This window comes from Anopheles gambiae, chromosome 2 (genome assembly GCF_943734735.2).
Source record: "Anopheles gambiae chromosome 2, idAnoGambNW_F1_1, whole genome shotgun sequence".
NCBI classification, from domain to species: domain Eukaryota; kingdom Metazoa; phylum Arthropoda; class Insecta; order Diptera; family Culicidae; genus Anopheles; species Anopheles gambiae.
Genome location: NC_064601.1, coordinates 100,933,956 through 100,947,432, shown reverse-complemented (window position 1 = coordinate 100,947,432; position 13,477 = coordinate 100,933,956). Strand labels below are relative to the sequence as shown.

The 13,477-nt window shown below is 42.9% G+C and overlaps 2 protein-coding genes across 4 annotated transcripts in view; one reads left to right on the top strand and one right to left on the bottom strand.

Moving 5' to 3' along the window:
* The window catches only part of LOC1277055 (uncharacterized), a 140,047-nt gene that overhangs the window by 79,924 nt on the left and 46,646 nt on the right, over nucleotides 1–13,477 (bottom strand). For all 3 annotated transcript variants that reach the window (XM_061650382.1, XM_061650385.1, XM_061650384.1), the window contains exon 3: nucleotides 12,107–12,222. The gene's annotated coding sequence lies outside the window, so the exon portion shown is untranslated. The remainder of the gene's footprint in view (nucleotides 1–12,106; nucleotides 12,223–13,477) is intronic.
* LOC1277051 (antigen 5 like allergen Cul n 1) lies at nucleotides 1,325–2,429 on the top strand. Its single transcript, XM_061648627.1, has 3 exons — nucleotides 1,325–1,432; nucleotides 1,519–2,026; nucleotides 2,113–2,429. The coding sequence occupies exons 1-3, from the start codon at nucleotides 1,411–1,413 to the stop codon at nucleotides 2,357–2,359; spliced, it is 777 nt and encodes a 258-aa protein (XP_061504611.1). The 5' UTR covers nucleotides 1,325–1,410; the 3' UTR covers nucleotides 2,360–2,429.

Sequence of the window (13,477 nt, the reverse complement as noted above, 5' to 3'; positions counted from 1 at the left end):
GGGTACAAAAGGATCGGGGAGTCGATGCGCGAACAGGTTATTTTAGAAGTTAAAAGAAGATTTTTTCTCGAGGGAGTTATCGTTGGCAAAGATGATTGATTTATTCATAGATTTAAATATGCCATAGATTTAAATATGCCAAGATGTATTTAAACAGCTGTCAAATGGTTTATTTGCTTTAAAATGTAATTTAAGTATCAACACATGATTTTCACATAACACATAACAAAGAACTGTCAAACTCAATCCAGCTTGAGTTGTGTTGAAAATCATGTTGGAGAAATTAAACATTATTGTGAAGGAAATTAAATGTCAGATTGATGTGGATTAACATCTTGCACGCGGTGAATAACGATGTTCAGATTCAAAAGTGACTTGGAAAACCCTGTAATACTGAAGAGATTGTAATATTTAAAGTCGAACGATCTTGTTAATAGATTTGGTGGTTTATTGAACAGTTTTGATGAAAGATTAAAAATTTAAAAATATCATTTCCTATGTGATTTAATAGTTTTTCTTGATTTCAAAATATTAAAATGAAGTAAATATTGATTAGCATAAAGTATCTCCCTAGATATTCCAAATATTTCATATCAGATGCTATAATATTTTGGCTTTAAAACGTAGGAAGATACTAATAAGATTACAAAATTATTCAAAGCAGCAGTATTTAAACCAATTGCATTTATACCATTTTTGCTGCATAACTTCTCTGACTGTCTCAAATAAAAAGGCATTCTATAAGTATTTTTCATAAAAATCTCCACACCAGAGCACAAACTGTCAACTGTAGGTCAGCAAATAGATGCCCTTCGAAACACCAGTTTTTTAAATGTTGTCTCTCGAGCATAAACAAACCATTGCTTGGACGTGTGTTGTGGTGTTACGAGGTCGATCATGAAACGACGTTCCTGCATTAATTTGAAAACAACACACCACACAATCAAAATGTCTGTTAAATTGTGAATTATTTGTCCATGCATAAACCATACGCTCATTCATACCGTAGCATCTCTTACCTTCGTGGTACTAGTTCGGCTTGAATCCAATTCGATTCCGATAAGCAAAACAAAAACAGACTCTCTCTTTATTTACCGTGCAAAAACAGCTTCATGTTGTTATGTGACGCACAGTATTGTAGGCTCGATATTGATCTTTCTATTCCAAGAAAATCCCCCTCTTCCGAGCACACTTCGGTTGCCGAATGGGAGCAATAGTAATGGAAACGATTCTATTTGGTAGTACGAAAAATACACACAAACAAAAACAAGACACACAGAGACAATTAGACAAACTCAGCTCGATGGTTTGTTTCGAAACGATATAAAATGAAGCCGCAGCTGCGCAAGTGGTACAGTTAAAGTAGACTCGTGATTTGCCTAAGGTGCACGAGTATTTTTTCGGGGAAAAATGGCAAGCATTTGGACATTCGGTAGGTACAGCCGAGCGGTTGGTTCACCAGCTTCACAAGCAACTTGTCCCACATTCTAAGCTTCTCCGATTTACGTTTTCATCCAGTTGCGATCGTGAGCTGTCTGGTCGGTGGGCTGCAGTCTCAAACCGACTACTGTGCCACTAGCTACTGTAGGAACAATCTTGTCAACATCGGATGCAACCCCCCAGCCAGCCCGGGCGGTGCCGGTTGCGTGGGGCTTAGCCCCGTCGTCATAACGCTCAACTCCACGATACAGTCGTTGATCCTGGCCGAGCACAACTCGCGCCGCTCGCAGCTGGCCCTGGGTCAGCTGGCACCGTTTCTGCCGGCAGTTCGCATGCCCACCCTTAGCTGGGACGCGGAACTTGCCAAGCAAGCGGGCAACAATGCGCGCAACTGTACGTACAAGCACGATAGCTGCCGCAATACGGCCGTCTATGCGTATGCTGGGCAGAATCTTGCGTTAACGCAGTTCTACGGTATGACCATGACAATTGCGCAGCTGGTGACTGGTGGTATCAGTTCCTGGTGGAGTGAGTACAACGTCACTACGCTCGGTCAAATCGCTGCTTATCCATCGAATTATGTGGGGTAAGTGTTATTTTTTTGTTTGTGTATTATCACGATCATGAGCCTTTTTGTGCAATTTGGCCTGTTGTATTGTGCTTTCATCACAGATCTCCAATCGGACACTTTACGCAGATGGCAAGTGATCAGACCAGCAAGATTGGATGTGCCATGCAGAATTGGTTGAGCGGGACGTGGAAAACGTATTACTTTGTGTGCAACTACGCCGTCACAAACATCGTTTCCCGTCCGGTGTACAAGACGGGAGCGGTCGGTTTAAACTGTACTACCGGGCGCAATCCCACCTATACCGGGCTGTGCTCTCCGTCAGAAATTGTTAATCCTGTTCCGAACTAAGGTATTACTGCTATAATAAGGTGTTAAAGCGAAATAAAATGTTTTGCCAAACGTTTTCAATTTATCTTAACTATTGCCTCAAGACTCAATATTCAATGCTATTCAAGGACTTTCGACGACTTGGGGTCATGGAAACGAATGTTTCAAATCAAATGTGGGAAGTTTTTCATGATCGAAACATTTCAGCTAACAGTAAACAAAATCCTCCAAAAACCACCGACAATATCAATATCTTTATATTTATCTGATATATTAAATATCCCAAAAGCTTTGTCATTTTATCACTAAGAAGCACTAATACACGGTTCAAACCATTTCAAAGTGTAGTTTTGGGTAAAACAATCAGTTTTTTTCATGTTTATTTTATTGAATAATAATAAACTCAAACTGTATTAAAGTTCCAGTAAAGTGGAGCTGAAAATCATGCTTAGCAAGAGACAAAAAAATAAACAAAAACAATTTAAATACTGTTTCATAAACATAAACGAGCAGACAATGCTGCTTATTGCACGTGCCGGGTAGGGTGTATCATGTGTTTCGCTAGAAAAATGATATCACTTCACCCACTCCTGGCATGCGTAAAACAAATACAAAGCAACCACACATCTCCTCATCTGTCCCTCCATTACAAACAAATAAGTAATGGGGTTTCTTCGCTTCGTCCCACTTGCTCTGCATCTGCTTTCCTCTGTCTGCGCCCTGGTGCCCTTATTGCCTTTTGCTACTCCATCACCGACCGGTGGAATTTGTGCAATGTGAAACACAAATTATGCTAACTTTTTCCCATCAAATTTTCAACCAGTAGTGCTCGCACACACACGCATACAAAGAGAGAGAGAGAGAGATGGAGATACACGACACGATATCATCAATTTCCCGACGAAAGTTACTCCCGTGTGTTGGTCTTGTTAGCTTTTTTTTTGCCTGAATTGAAGAAAGCTTGCAAAAATCTTACCATAATACACGAGATGGGCTGGTTCTCCAAGCCGGCACACAGGATGTGCGGCTTCTGTCGACTTTTGGGCAATCAAAATCTCATTGCTCAGTCAAGCACGTAATGGGAATGTGGAAGGAAACGCCAGCCCAGGCAAAACAAAACCCCACGCAAGGAAGCGCAACTAGAAGCAATCCAATCCTAACCGCACCGCATCCTGCTCTAATCCCATCCACATCCACTTTCCCATCGGAGTTGCTTTTTCCGAATAAATCTGGCGGCAGCTTCAGCTTCTGCACGGCGATGCACGAGATGAAAGTGTAGTCACTCATTGAAGGAAGCCGCCTTTGGTGTGTAGTATTTTATTGCTTTTGTGTCGACACCAGGAGTGGGTGGGAAATCCACCAGCAAGCGCGCACACGTATAAACACTTCCGAACAGCGTTCGTGGGACAGAGTCTGAAGATCAACAAAGGAGAAGCTAAATCGAAAAGAAAGCGAACCGTCAGTCACCGTAGGGGCGAACATTCGAACCATTCGCTCGATTGTATCATTCGTTCATCCGTTAAAAGGGACGTGGGCATGGGGCATGGGATACGGTGAAGGGTCGCTATTTGTTGAGCGCTTCACAGAGGAGTACACGACAAACGCCATCGTCGGGCACGTTGGCGTTACACATTGGACTACATTGGATGGTTGCGTGCGCGCGCGCGCGCCGTCTTCTAACGGAATGCTTGCAAGACGAGCCAGCCGAATGCAACAAAACTCAAACGGGGGCTCATTGTTGGATTATTTAACTTTAGAAATGCCGAAACAGCGCCAGCGCCACCGGATACAGCAGTAGCGGTAAGGCATGCCAGCGTGCTAAACCATTGCACCAAAACGCTACAATACATTTGCTGCGAGCAAATATAGTGTGTTTGAGCTGGCGTAAAGAGAGCAATGGCGTGTGTGTGTGTTTGCCTACACTTGTTTAGCGGAGCGAATGTGGGTATGGGTACGGGGGGTGTTTGCTAAGAAGGGTGTAAATGCGTCACGTAAAGGGAACTAATTTTCATGCGAAGCGCTTCCGACATGTAGAACAGCCACCGGGTTCGGCGTAAGCTTTAAAAGAAGGAAGCTAAACAGAGGGAAATTTTAAAGACCAATGCAATTTTTAAGTCTTCTATTTCGTAAAGCTATAATCATACTAAGTAAAGTTGTTTTTAGAGTTTAGTTAGCTGTACTTTGATTAAACAACGTATGAATGAAATAGCAAGATAGGATTACCAAACTAAATGTATCATGTTCGATTGATCTTCTTCTTCTTCTTCTTCTTTGGCTTAACAACCGATGTCGGTCAAGGCCTGTCTGTACCCACTTGTGGGCTTTGGCTTTCAGTGACTAATTGATTCCCCCCCATAGCAGGATAGTCAGTCCTACGTATGGCGGCGCGGTCTATTTGGAGATTGAACCCATGACAGGCATGTTGTTTAGTCGTACGAGTTGACGACTGTACAACGAGACAGGCTGGGTTCGATTGATAGTCATCAACAATTAACAAGTTTTCTGTTTTTCTTACGATAAAGGCCGGGCTACATTGATCGTACTCACAAGTGTAATTTAGATTTTCACTAGCACATCTGGCGGCGGCTGGTGGAAGCTTTTTTTGGTCATCGAGGGAATGGTCATGCCGGAACTCAAATTTAAGTAATTTTTTCTCCGTTTTTTTAAGCTAAACTGGCTGAAATACTTGCACAATATATTTATTTATCAATTACCAAGCTATTTCAGTCCAGTTAAAGTAAAAAACATGGAAAAATAACATATTTTCTGTAGCGGCTTCAAATTGTTTGGCAAAATGCTTCGGTTAGTCGCCGCCAGATGCGCAAGTGAAAATCGAAATTACACTACCGAGTACGGACAATGAGTGGGTAACCATCAATTAACTTTTTGAAATTACTAATTGTAATCATACAAACAAATATTCGAGCCTGTACCATATACATGTAGTACAACGCATTCCTACCAGTTGGCGCTCTTCATTTATTCCGAGAAAAGCTTCATAACTCTTTCTTAGTAATATTGATAGAATAATAATGAAAAAAAAACCGAAGGTGTAATCAATTGGAATGTTTTGTAATACGAAGTGCATTCATTCATACTGTTGGCGCTTAGAAGTATGAATAGAGCGCCAGGGGTGTTGTTTAGAATAGTATTCTACTTAGTACAGTAGGAGAAGTGATCTTCGAACAGAACCTTCGCAATCGTGCGTCTATCAGAGTATCCGGACATGAAGGAAGTGTACGACAGCAACAGATTGAGGTATGAGGACAGCCCATCGAATAAATCCAGTGCACCAGAGGCGGACGTAGATTGGATTTTGTTTCCTGGAAAATGCATCCTGGTCAGGTTTTGAGCTACAAGAGCTTGACTGTGAGCGAAGTTAAGCAGTAAAGTGTATTTAAAAAAACAATATATTTTACCTTGAATTGTGATTAGTTCATCTTTTTCAATCACATCAACTACTAAACTTAATTACATCTCCAACCGGCACAGCAGCTGCATCTTCGGGGTTTATAAGCCTCAAGGATGTATTCAAATTTCATAAATGAACTATAAAGTTCAATAGATTCATTCCTTTGTTGCTTCCTTTGTATTTATGCTTTACGGGCAAATGTTCCTGTGTATTCAATCCACTTACTACTCTCAAACATGACTTTCGTCGTCTAAAAGCACACCTGTTCCCCCATCCTTTGGTGTTATGTAAGTGATAAGTATCGTGCAACACTTTCCACATTTTCGATGTGAAAAAAGAATTCTCTCTCATCTTCTCATTACATTATCCAGCCATTCCGCTTATCAAACGGTGCATTTCAGAGGCGCGCGCGCGAACACACAGGTGCACCAGGTGTTGCTAAAGCACGAACAAAACGCGCCTAAAGGATATTGCGGAAAACTTTGGCAACCGTTCTGCTACATTTCTCGTTGCATAACCAACCCCAACTGGTGCAGCACGGAAAGACAGGGAGGAAGCCCGTGTTCCAATGCGTTCGCCCCCCTTGGGAGCGTAAATTTGCATTCAATCTTCCGGAATGTTGCACTTCTTTTGTGACACGCAGACATACACCGACTGTTTCCCACCTTTCTGCTGATAGAGATCTCGTTCGCACAGGTGACTGAGTTTGACTGGTACGGTAAACCGGTATATGCAAAGTGCAAAGGCACCAAGAAATCGTAGTAAGCTGCTAATGCTCGGAATAAAGACAGATGGGGCTTCTTGGTCGTGTACGCACCCCCGGCGGGGGAATTATGCGTTATCCCATCTGTGTTACGCATTCTGTAGCGCAAACGACGATGCGCAAGCAACTACCGACGGTAGTGGATTAATGTTCATTGCGAATAATTTCTCCCTCCATTCAGTAAACACGGGGTTTGGGAACAGTGTTCTAGCTATTGAAAGAGAAGGTTTTTTTATGTTTCAAAAAAGCCTTTCGTTCGAATTTGCATGATTCTTCGGTACCGTAAAAGCTAATCTGCAATGTACCCGAATTAAGGTGCTGGCAATGGGCTTCTTCTATTCGGGGAATTAGAGAACACCAGAACATTGACCGGATGCCTACGATACGGCAACATCCATACTGTTTGATGCTCAACAGTGGTCAGATTACAACGTACTCGAAGGTTCGACGTACTGGAAAGGGGTTCGACACAAGCCAAGGCTGTGTACTGTGCTAGTAGTTTCTTTCCGGAATTAATTTGCAATGTCCGTGATGTATGATGTATCCACCCCATTCATTCGCTTACAGTTTGGTCGTGCTCCATCGCTGCTGCTCACACTAATCAGACGGATTGAATTTCAAACTCGGGGAAGGAACAAACTCGGTTTAGAAGCCTTTCCGGTGAATTACAATAACATCAGCACAGGGATTTGTAAGCAATGGGGTGAACTTACTCTTTGAATTGTACAATAAAAAGGTTGCTAACTGTGCGCTTTAGGAATTGCCTTGCTTACATGCACCTTCAAAGCACACAAACCAGAGCCCCTTCAAGCAGAGTATAATTACATCCCGTCATTTTCAGCCATAAACTTGTTACTGCAACGTCTTTGCGGTTGAGAAAATGAATCAGAAAAAGTTAATTTTCTTTAGACCCAATTTCCGGCTACGGGGCACAAGATTGGCACAAGAAGTGAGTCCTTGCCCGTCGCAACCATCGCAATGGGCTCTTGGAGGAAAGTTTTCTTATCGGTTCAATTTCATCGGCACTGCCAACCATCATCCTCACCTTGCCGCAAGGCTTTCCACGCTGCCAATTTTCTAATTTTGAGCCTACCCGTTTTTATGACCTACTCGGAGGTAGAATGAGGCTTGCTAGCAGAAACTGTAAACTTTTAAAGGACCACACCTTGAGCAGTCTTTAGTTTTCCTAGTAGTTGAGATGTTAAGAATGTTGAAAACATCACGATCCCTTCTCTCAGCCGACTCGTAGCATGAAGGGTGACAATCATTTGGCAGTATCCAACACACCAGCGTCAGAAATTGAGTGTACCCTTGCCATCCTTCCACCACTACGGTAAGCCACTGTACACGGATGAAATACTGTGAGGTAGTTCAATTTCACTATCATGCTCCACCACCTACCCAAAAAAGCGGGATGATGGGCCAGAAATTGCAGTTGGAAACTAAAAAGTAGGGACAAGTTTCTTGTGAAGCCAGCGTGAACCATCGGTGAGCGCCCCAAATGCTGGTTCAATGGGTTGGTTTGTAGATCGCATCGCGATTTGAGGAGCAAAAAGGAACAAACCAAGCACACCGGAAGGAAATGTTTAATTTATTCTCATTTATTCGCAAAACCAACCAAGATTGCTCCTCGCTGGATCATCCCAGCAAGCGGGCCGCGGATTTTCCCCCGGCTTGCTTTGGTTGCGAGGGTTTTGGTCTGTTTTGTTAATAAGAATTGTAATTGGCAAAAGAATGGATCCCCACTCATGGGGCGAACTTTCTTCTGCGATTCTCGAAAGATCCCAAATGAATGCAGAAAAAAGGAAGGAGAAGATCTTGCTACCACGGTTCAGCATTTTTGTTGGTGCGATTTCCTTTCCCCAGGTGTTGTACTCGGTGGAGATCGCTTTGAATGCGGCTTCAATCTTCACTTTTAATTACTTGGTTCCGGTGCGCTTGTTGTACGGTATTTTCGTTCTCGCAGAACTTTAAATTAGTCATAAAATTTTATTGTCAAAGTTTTGAGCTGCTGTTGAATTGATTCGCAATGCAAGGCAGGAAGAGGGTGGGCAGCACGGAAGCTCCCCACTCGGTCTGCTGTCAGTGGGTCATTTTGACAGTGATTTGATGTAACGAGGGAGAGACAGAGAGAAGGTGAATGTGAGAATATTGGGAGGAATAGACAGGGAAATGATGGCTTTTAGCAGTACATTAGATTCGAAGCAGTTTGAAGTTTCAGGAGCGGCTTGAAATTATATTTCGTACAGGAAGGGAAAGAAGAAGGAGACTGGGAAAGATATTTGAAGAGTTCAAGATATCAAACTAATTACGGCGTACGAAGGGTACCGTAAATGTGAGTTATGAGTGAAATTATTTGAGCTTTGTGGAATGGTTTGATTTATTTACAAGCGGAAGAAGGTTTGAACTATGATGTTTTATGAAATGGTTTCAAAAATACTTTTGTTGGTAAAATTAAGAAAATATAAATGACAGTAAAATCTTCTTGAGACGTAAATAAATTTGCTATCTTTAAGATACATCACGTTAATATTTTTATAAATGTGGCCAATGTGCGAAATTTAATTCAAAATGGCTAGAAGTAGTTTGTTATCCATTCGTATCATATTTTAGGTTGAACTTCTTTTGGAATTAAGTATTAATTCTTATGACATTTTGTCGTACAGAAACAGAAGCAGAATAATGGAAAATTAATGATACCCCGTTAATCATTCTACATAAATCTAAAGGATTTATGGAACAAAACCTCCAAGCAAATCTAAGTCAACAAGTAAATTAGTGATGAATTTTGAAACCTTGCTAGACAGATTTATAATCGTACGCCCTTCACAAAAAAGCTGGACCAATATTGCTCATTCCGAGCGGCTGCGCCTCGAAACAAGTCATCAAACACTGAAACGCGTTGTGGTTGTCACTCAAACTTGCGCAACACTCGGTGCCGTCAGGCGAAACTTTACCGCAGGGCAGTGTCAAGAAATAGAACGCCACGCTAGCCCGGTGCCATACCCGGTAGGTTTGTTCCTTCAAGCGCGTTGTCATCGATGTCACAGTTGACTGAGCATTTCTTACACCCCGTAGTGGTCGGCATAGTGCGAGTGTGTTAGTGCGTGCTATAATTATGATTAACAATTGTCACGCTGGAACAGCACCGTGAGCAGCGAACGGGGCAGGCGAACAGCCATTGGAACCATTCCAAACCGGCTCGGCAAGGGTGGTGTTTTGTGTATAATTTTCCTTATCAGCTCAGTGACACCATAAATCCTCGGGGTTTCCGCGGGGAATGAGTGAAACAATTTCACTCAACATTGGGTTAGCGGAACGGAAAAAGGGACATCTCCCATTCCTCAGTTTCTCCAGCAGTCAAATTGGGACACAGTGACGAAGGTTTGTCATGTTCATTCGCAAAACCACCCTGCGTGGCAGTGCTACCGTGCTTAGAGAATATGCGCGGGGCTACAAGTAAAGGATCGAGTTGATTCGTTCTGTTCGGCGAGGTGTCAGCTTTGTAGCGCGTTTGGTGCGCTGGAAAATGGTGCTCATAATCATCATCATTGGACCATACTATTTTCAGTGATTTTTATGCCATGGTTTTGTGCTGTTGTGTCTTGATGGTGGCACGCTCTGCGACAGTAAATGATGTGTCTTGTTATTAGCGCCTAGCAAACGTTACTATAAGCATAACGAGCAGGGGCAGAGGCATAAGTTTTGTTGCCGTTAGTGATAAAAAAGGAGATTTTTTGTGTTCGTTCCTAGTGATTATTGCGAAGAAATGTTTCGACAAATTAGTTATAATTGATTTCTTTCCATTCGACTGAACGTGATGGCTATTTGGGGTCTCATTAAAAAGACAAACTACAAAGTAGTGGAACATTTAAACAAAGAGAGCTTCTCGATGTTTCTTGTCTCGTTTTTTGTTGAATTACGTGGAAAAGAAGCATCTCTATTCAATATAATATTCCTTAAATACTTAAATACTTAAATACTTAAATACTTAAATAGTTATTCATCAAAACAAAACAAATTTTTAGTTTTGTTCTGCGTAACGTTTGCATATTACATTAACTTTTGCAACATTATTTACAGGGCTTGTACTGTTTCTCCGTATTGTTTTGTTTTTTTGCCAGAACAACCCAACGAAAACGATAATGATCGTCCTCCACCGTGTCTCGTCTCGATTGTTGCGTAACATAATTACTTCTCATTCCATTGGCGATGATCAAATTGAGTTGAGACGATAGCTTTCAGCAGCCCATTGCCCCAGACGTAAATGCCATTACGAAGCTAAGGGGAACCGTGGTATGGTCTTACCGGGAACACAAAGATATGAACACAGAGAAGTCACACCTAGCAAGTTGTGGAGTGAAACTGTTTCAAAATCAATTAAAATTATCAACAAGAGAGCACCCGTGCGCTCGTCAGCAAGGCAACCTCGTCACACATCGGTTCATCAGCATCAGGAGGAACCTGCGCCAATAGCAATGCCACCCCATGTGTGATGTGTGGCTACGGTTGGGATTTGTGTGGATTTTAAATAGGATTAAAATTTGCCACACAGTTCCGCCCATTCTCGCGGATGTTGATTAACGAAAGATGGTGGAGAGGGGGGACTTCAACACTATTCCGCGGTCGTTGGGAAACGGAGCGTAATTTTTGGAGTGTTTAATCACATTATGTCAGAAAAGTGCGAATGTGCTGTTCCGGAATTATCAGACGAATGCGCGAGACGAAAAGAGATCAGTACGGTTTGTGTGCTGTCATCCTCACTACAAACGAGAGAACGCTGTTGCAATTATTTCACGTAAGATGGCGCTGTTGCTAGTGATCGAACAGCAGTGTCATAGTTGATGTGGTGTAGAGTGAGATGCTTCGCATCGTACAGTAATCACAAACTTCTGCAATCAATGCTTTGATAAAGTCGTTGATATTGAATTTAACTACGACCAGACATCACATGCCTGCGAACAGTCAAGTAACCACTACGGGTAAGGCTTTTCTGGCGTAACTAACGCAGCCACCACCACGCCCCCATTTTGTGGTAAAATGAGTTCGATAATTTTTGCTCATTTTCTCACTTCCGCTTTCGCGTTACTGCACGGATGTGCTGATTACTGAAAGCAGAATTCCGTTCCAGAACCATCTGTGCCTCCAGGACCACCATATCTTAACGAGGCCGGCAGCCGCCTTAGGGTCGAATCGGACCCCAGGCAGAAGAAGTTTCTCCATGGCGGTGAGACTAGTTCGGTCGCCTACTCCCTTCCCAAAAAACACGCAATTAGAACAGATCGTTGGAAGTTTTGCGCTGTAACCGCGCACAGCAAGCGGCAAACGAGACACGCCAACAATGCCGAAAGGAACAGCATTCGCAATAATCTGCCCTCCGACACACACTACCGCGATAACCGCTCAGCAACCAAGCGACGGAAAGAAGAGTCATGAATCTATACATGCACGGCAGAGTTACTCAATTTCTCTTCGTTTTGTGGGCATCAAGGATGAGGAAAAGGTGGTGGTGCCCTTTTAATGGTCCCACATGTGAAATAACGATCGATGAACGAGATGCTGCTTGGAAAAGAGGGACGAAAAAGTTGCTTACCCACACACACGACGAACGTGACGGTTTCCGCAGCCGCTACGTGATGATCCGGGTGGGAATTGAACCCGTGAATGCGCGCGCTTAGTTTGTGGGCATTAATTTTAATGATGAACAATCTGCAAAAGAAAGCAGGAAAGACAGAAAACGGGGAATGAGGAGGAGTAAGTAAATGTTAGTGTATCGTGCAAATGGAGTTAAGCAATAGGAGATCACAAAATGATGGCAAACACACGAGGCATGTGTATACTCTGGGAAAGGAACAAGTTGATTTTGTAGTGATCGTAACGACATACTGAAGTATACAGAATACAACAATTTTTTGTACATGATAGATAGCTTTTGAAAGCTTTTCATTATTTATGTTTGTACAAGATCTTCAAAAGGGCATTTCCCGACATTTCAATCTCTGTTTTTGAGGTTGTCATCCAAGAACGGATCTTCCCAGCCTAACGCCCTGAGCAAGTTTCGCTCGCCCTCCTCATCACTCAAATAGTCCCAATGGAGATGATGGTAACAACTCGCTCCCATCCCAGTCCTTTCGTTTAGCGTGAAGCATTAAAACTTTCCCTTTTCCCACGGCGTAAAGCATGCGAGTTGGCCACGAGTTTGACGAGTTACTGGAGCCTCGGTGGTAACGGATCGGTTGGTAAATTAAGCTCGCTCCCCTTCGAACACCGGGATCCGTAACACCGTCACACGGAAAGCAAGCAACTAAATGCTAGCGCTACAACCACATCTGCGGCTCACAAAGACCACCACCAGAGACACAGAGTTGCAGCAGTGCGATGGTTGGTTTCGGTGGTGAATTAATGTGTTTTCCGGATAGTTTCCCCGGGATTGCAACTCGCGCGCCGTTCGCGTGTTCGCCTACGCTGCGCGAGCGTGTAGCGTTCGGGTAGCGTTGAACAACTTTTTGGCAAAACCCATCACGAGTGTGTCGGAGGTTGTTTTGCGATGGATGGGATTTTAAAACCCCAAAAACTATTGCCATCCGACTACTTCCACTTCACGTATAATCTCCTCCTCGTGAATGGTACACGGGTGGAATGAGTTTTTGCATTTTTTATTGAAACCATCTCTCGACTCCACATATCACCACATCGGATTACACGATTACTCGGAGCGGTTGTGTGTGAACAGTTCACGTGAGCATCATCATTTATTTATTTACTTCCCTCCCTTCCCGACACGATTATTGGTTTGGAAAGATTTTGGCCATTGCGATAATGAGCTTAGTGAAGTAAGTTCACACGAGTAGGTACCACCAACGGGGGGGTGATGATGGCATTCGGGAAAAAAGGTAGTAATGCATCTATAACGATCGATTGCTACAGACACTCTATCGGTGGATGAAATAGATTGGAATTGAGC

Excerpts from the sequence above, each read along its gene's own strand:
- LOC1277051 (XM_061648627.1), top strand. The coding sequence starts at position 1,411 with ATGGCAAGCATTTGGACATTCG. Across the intron at positions 1,433-1,518 it reads GGCAAGCATTTGGACATTCG|TTGCGATCGTGAGCTGTCTG; the intron begins GTAGGTACAGCC and ends GTTTTCATCCAG. Across the intron at positions 2,027-2,112 it reads TATCCATCGAATTATGTGGG|ATCTCCAATCGGACACTTTA; the intron begins GTAAGTGTTATT and ends CTTTCATCACAG.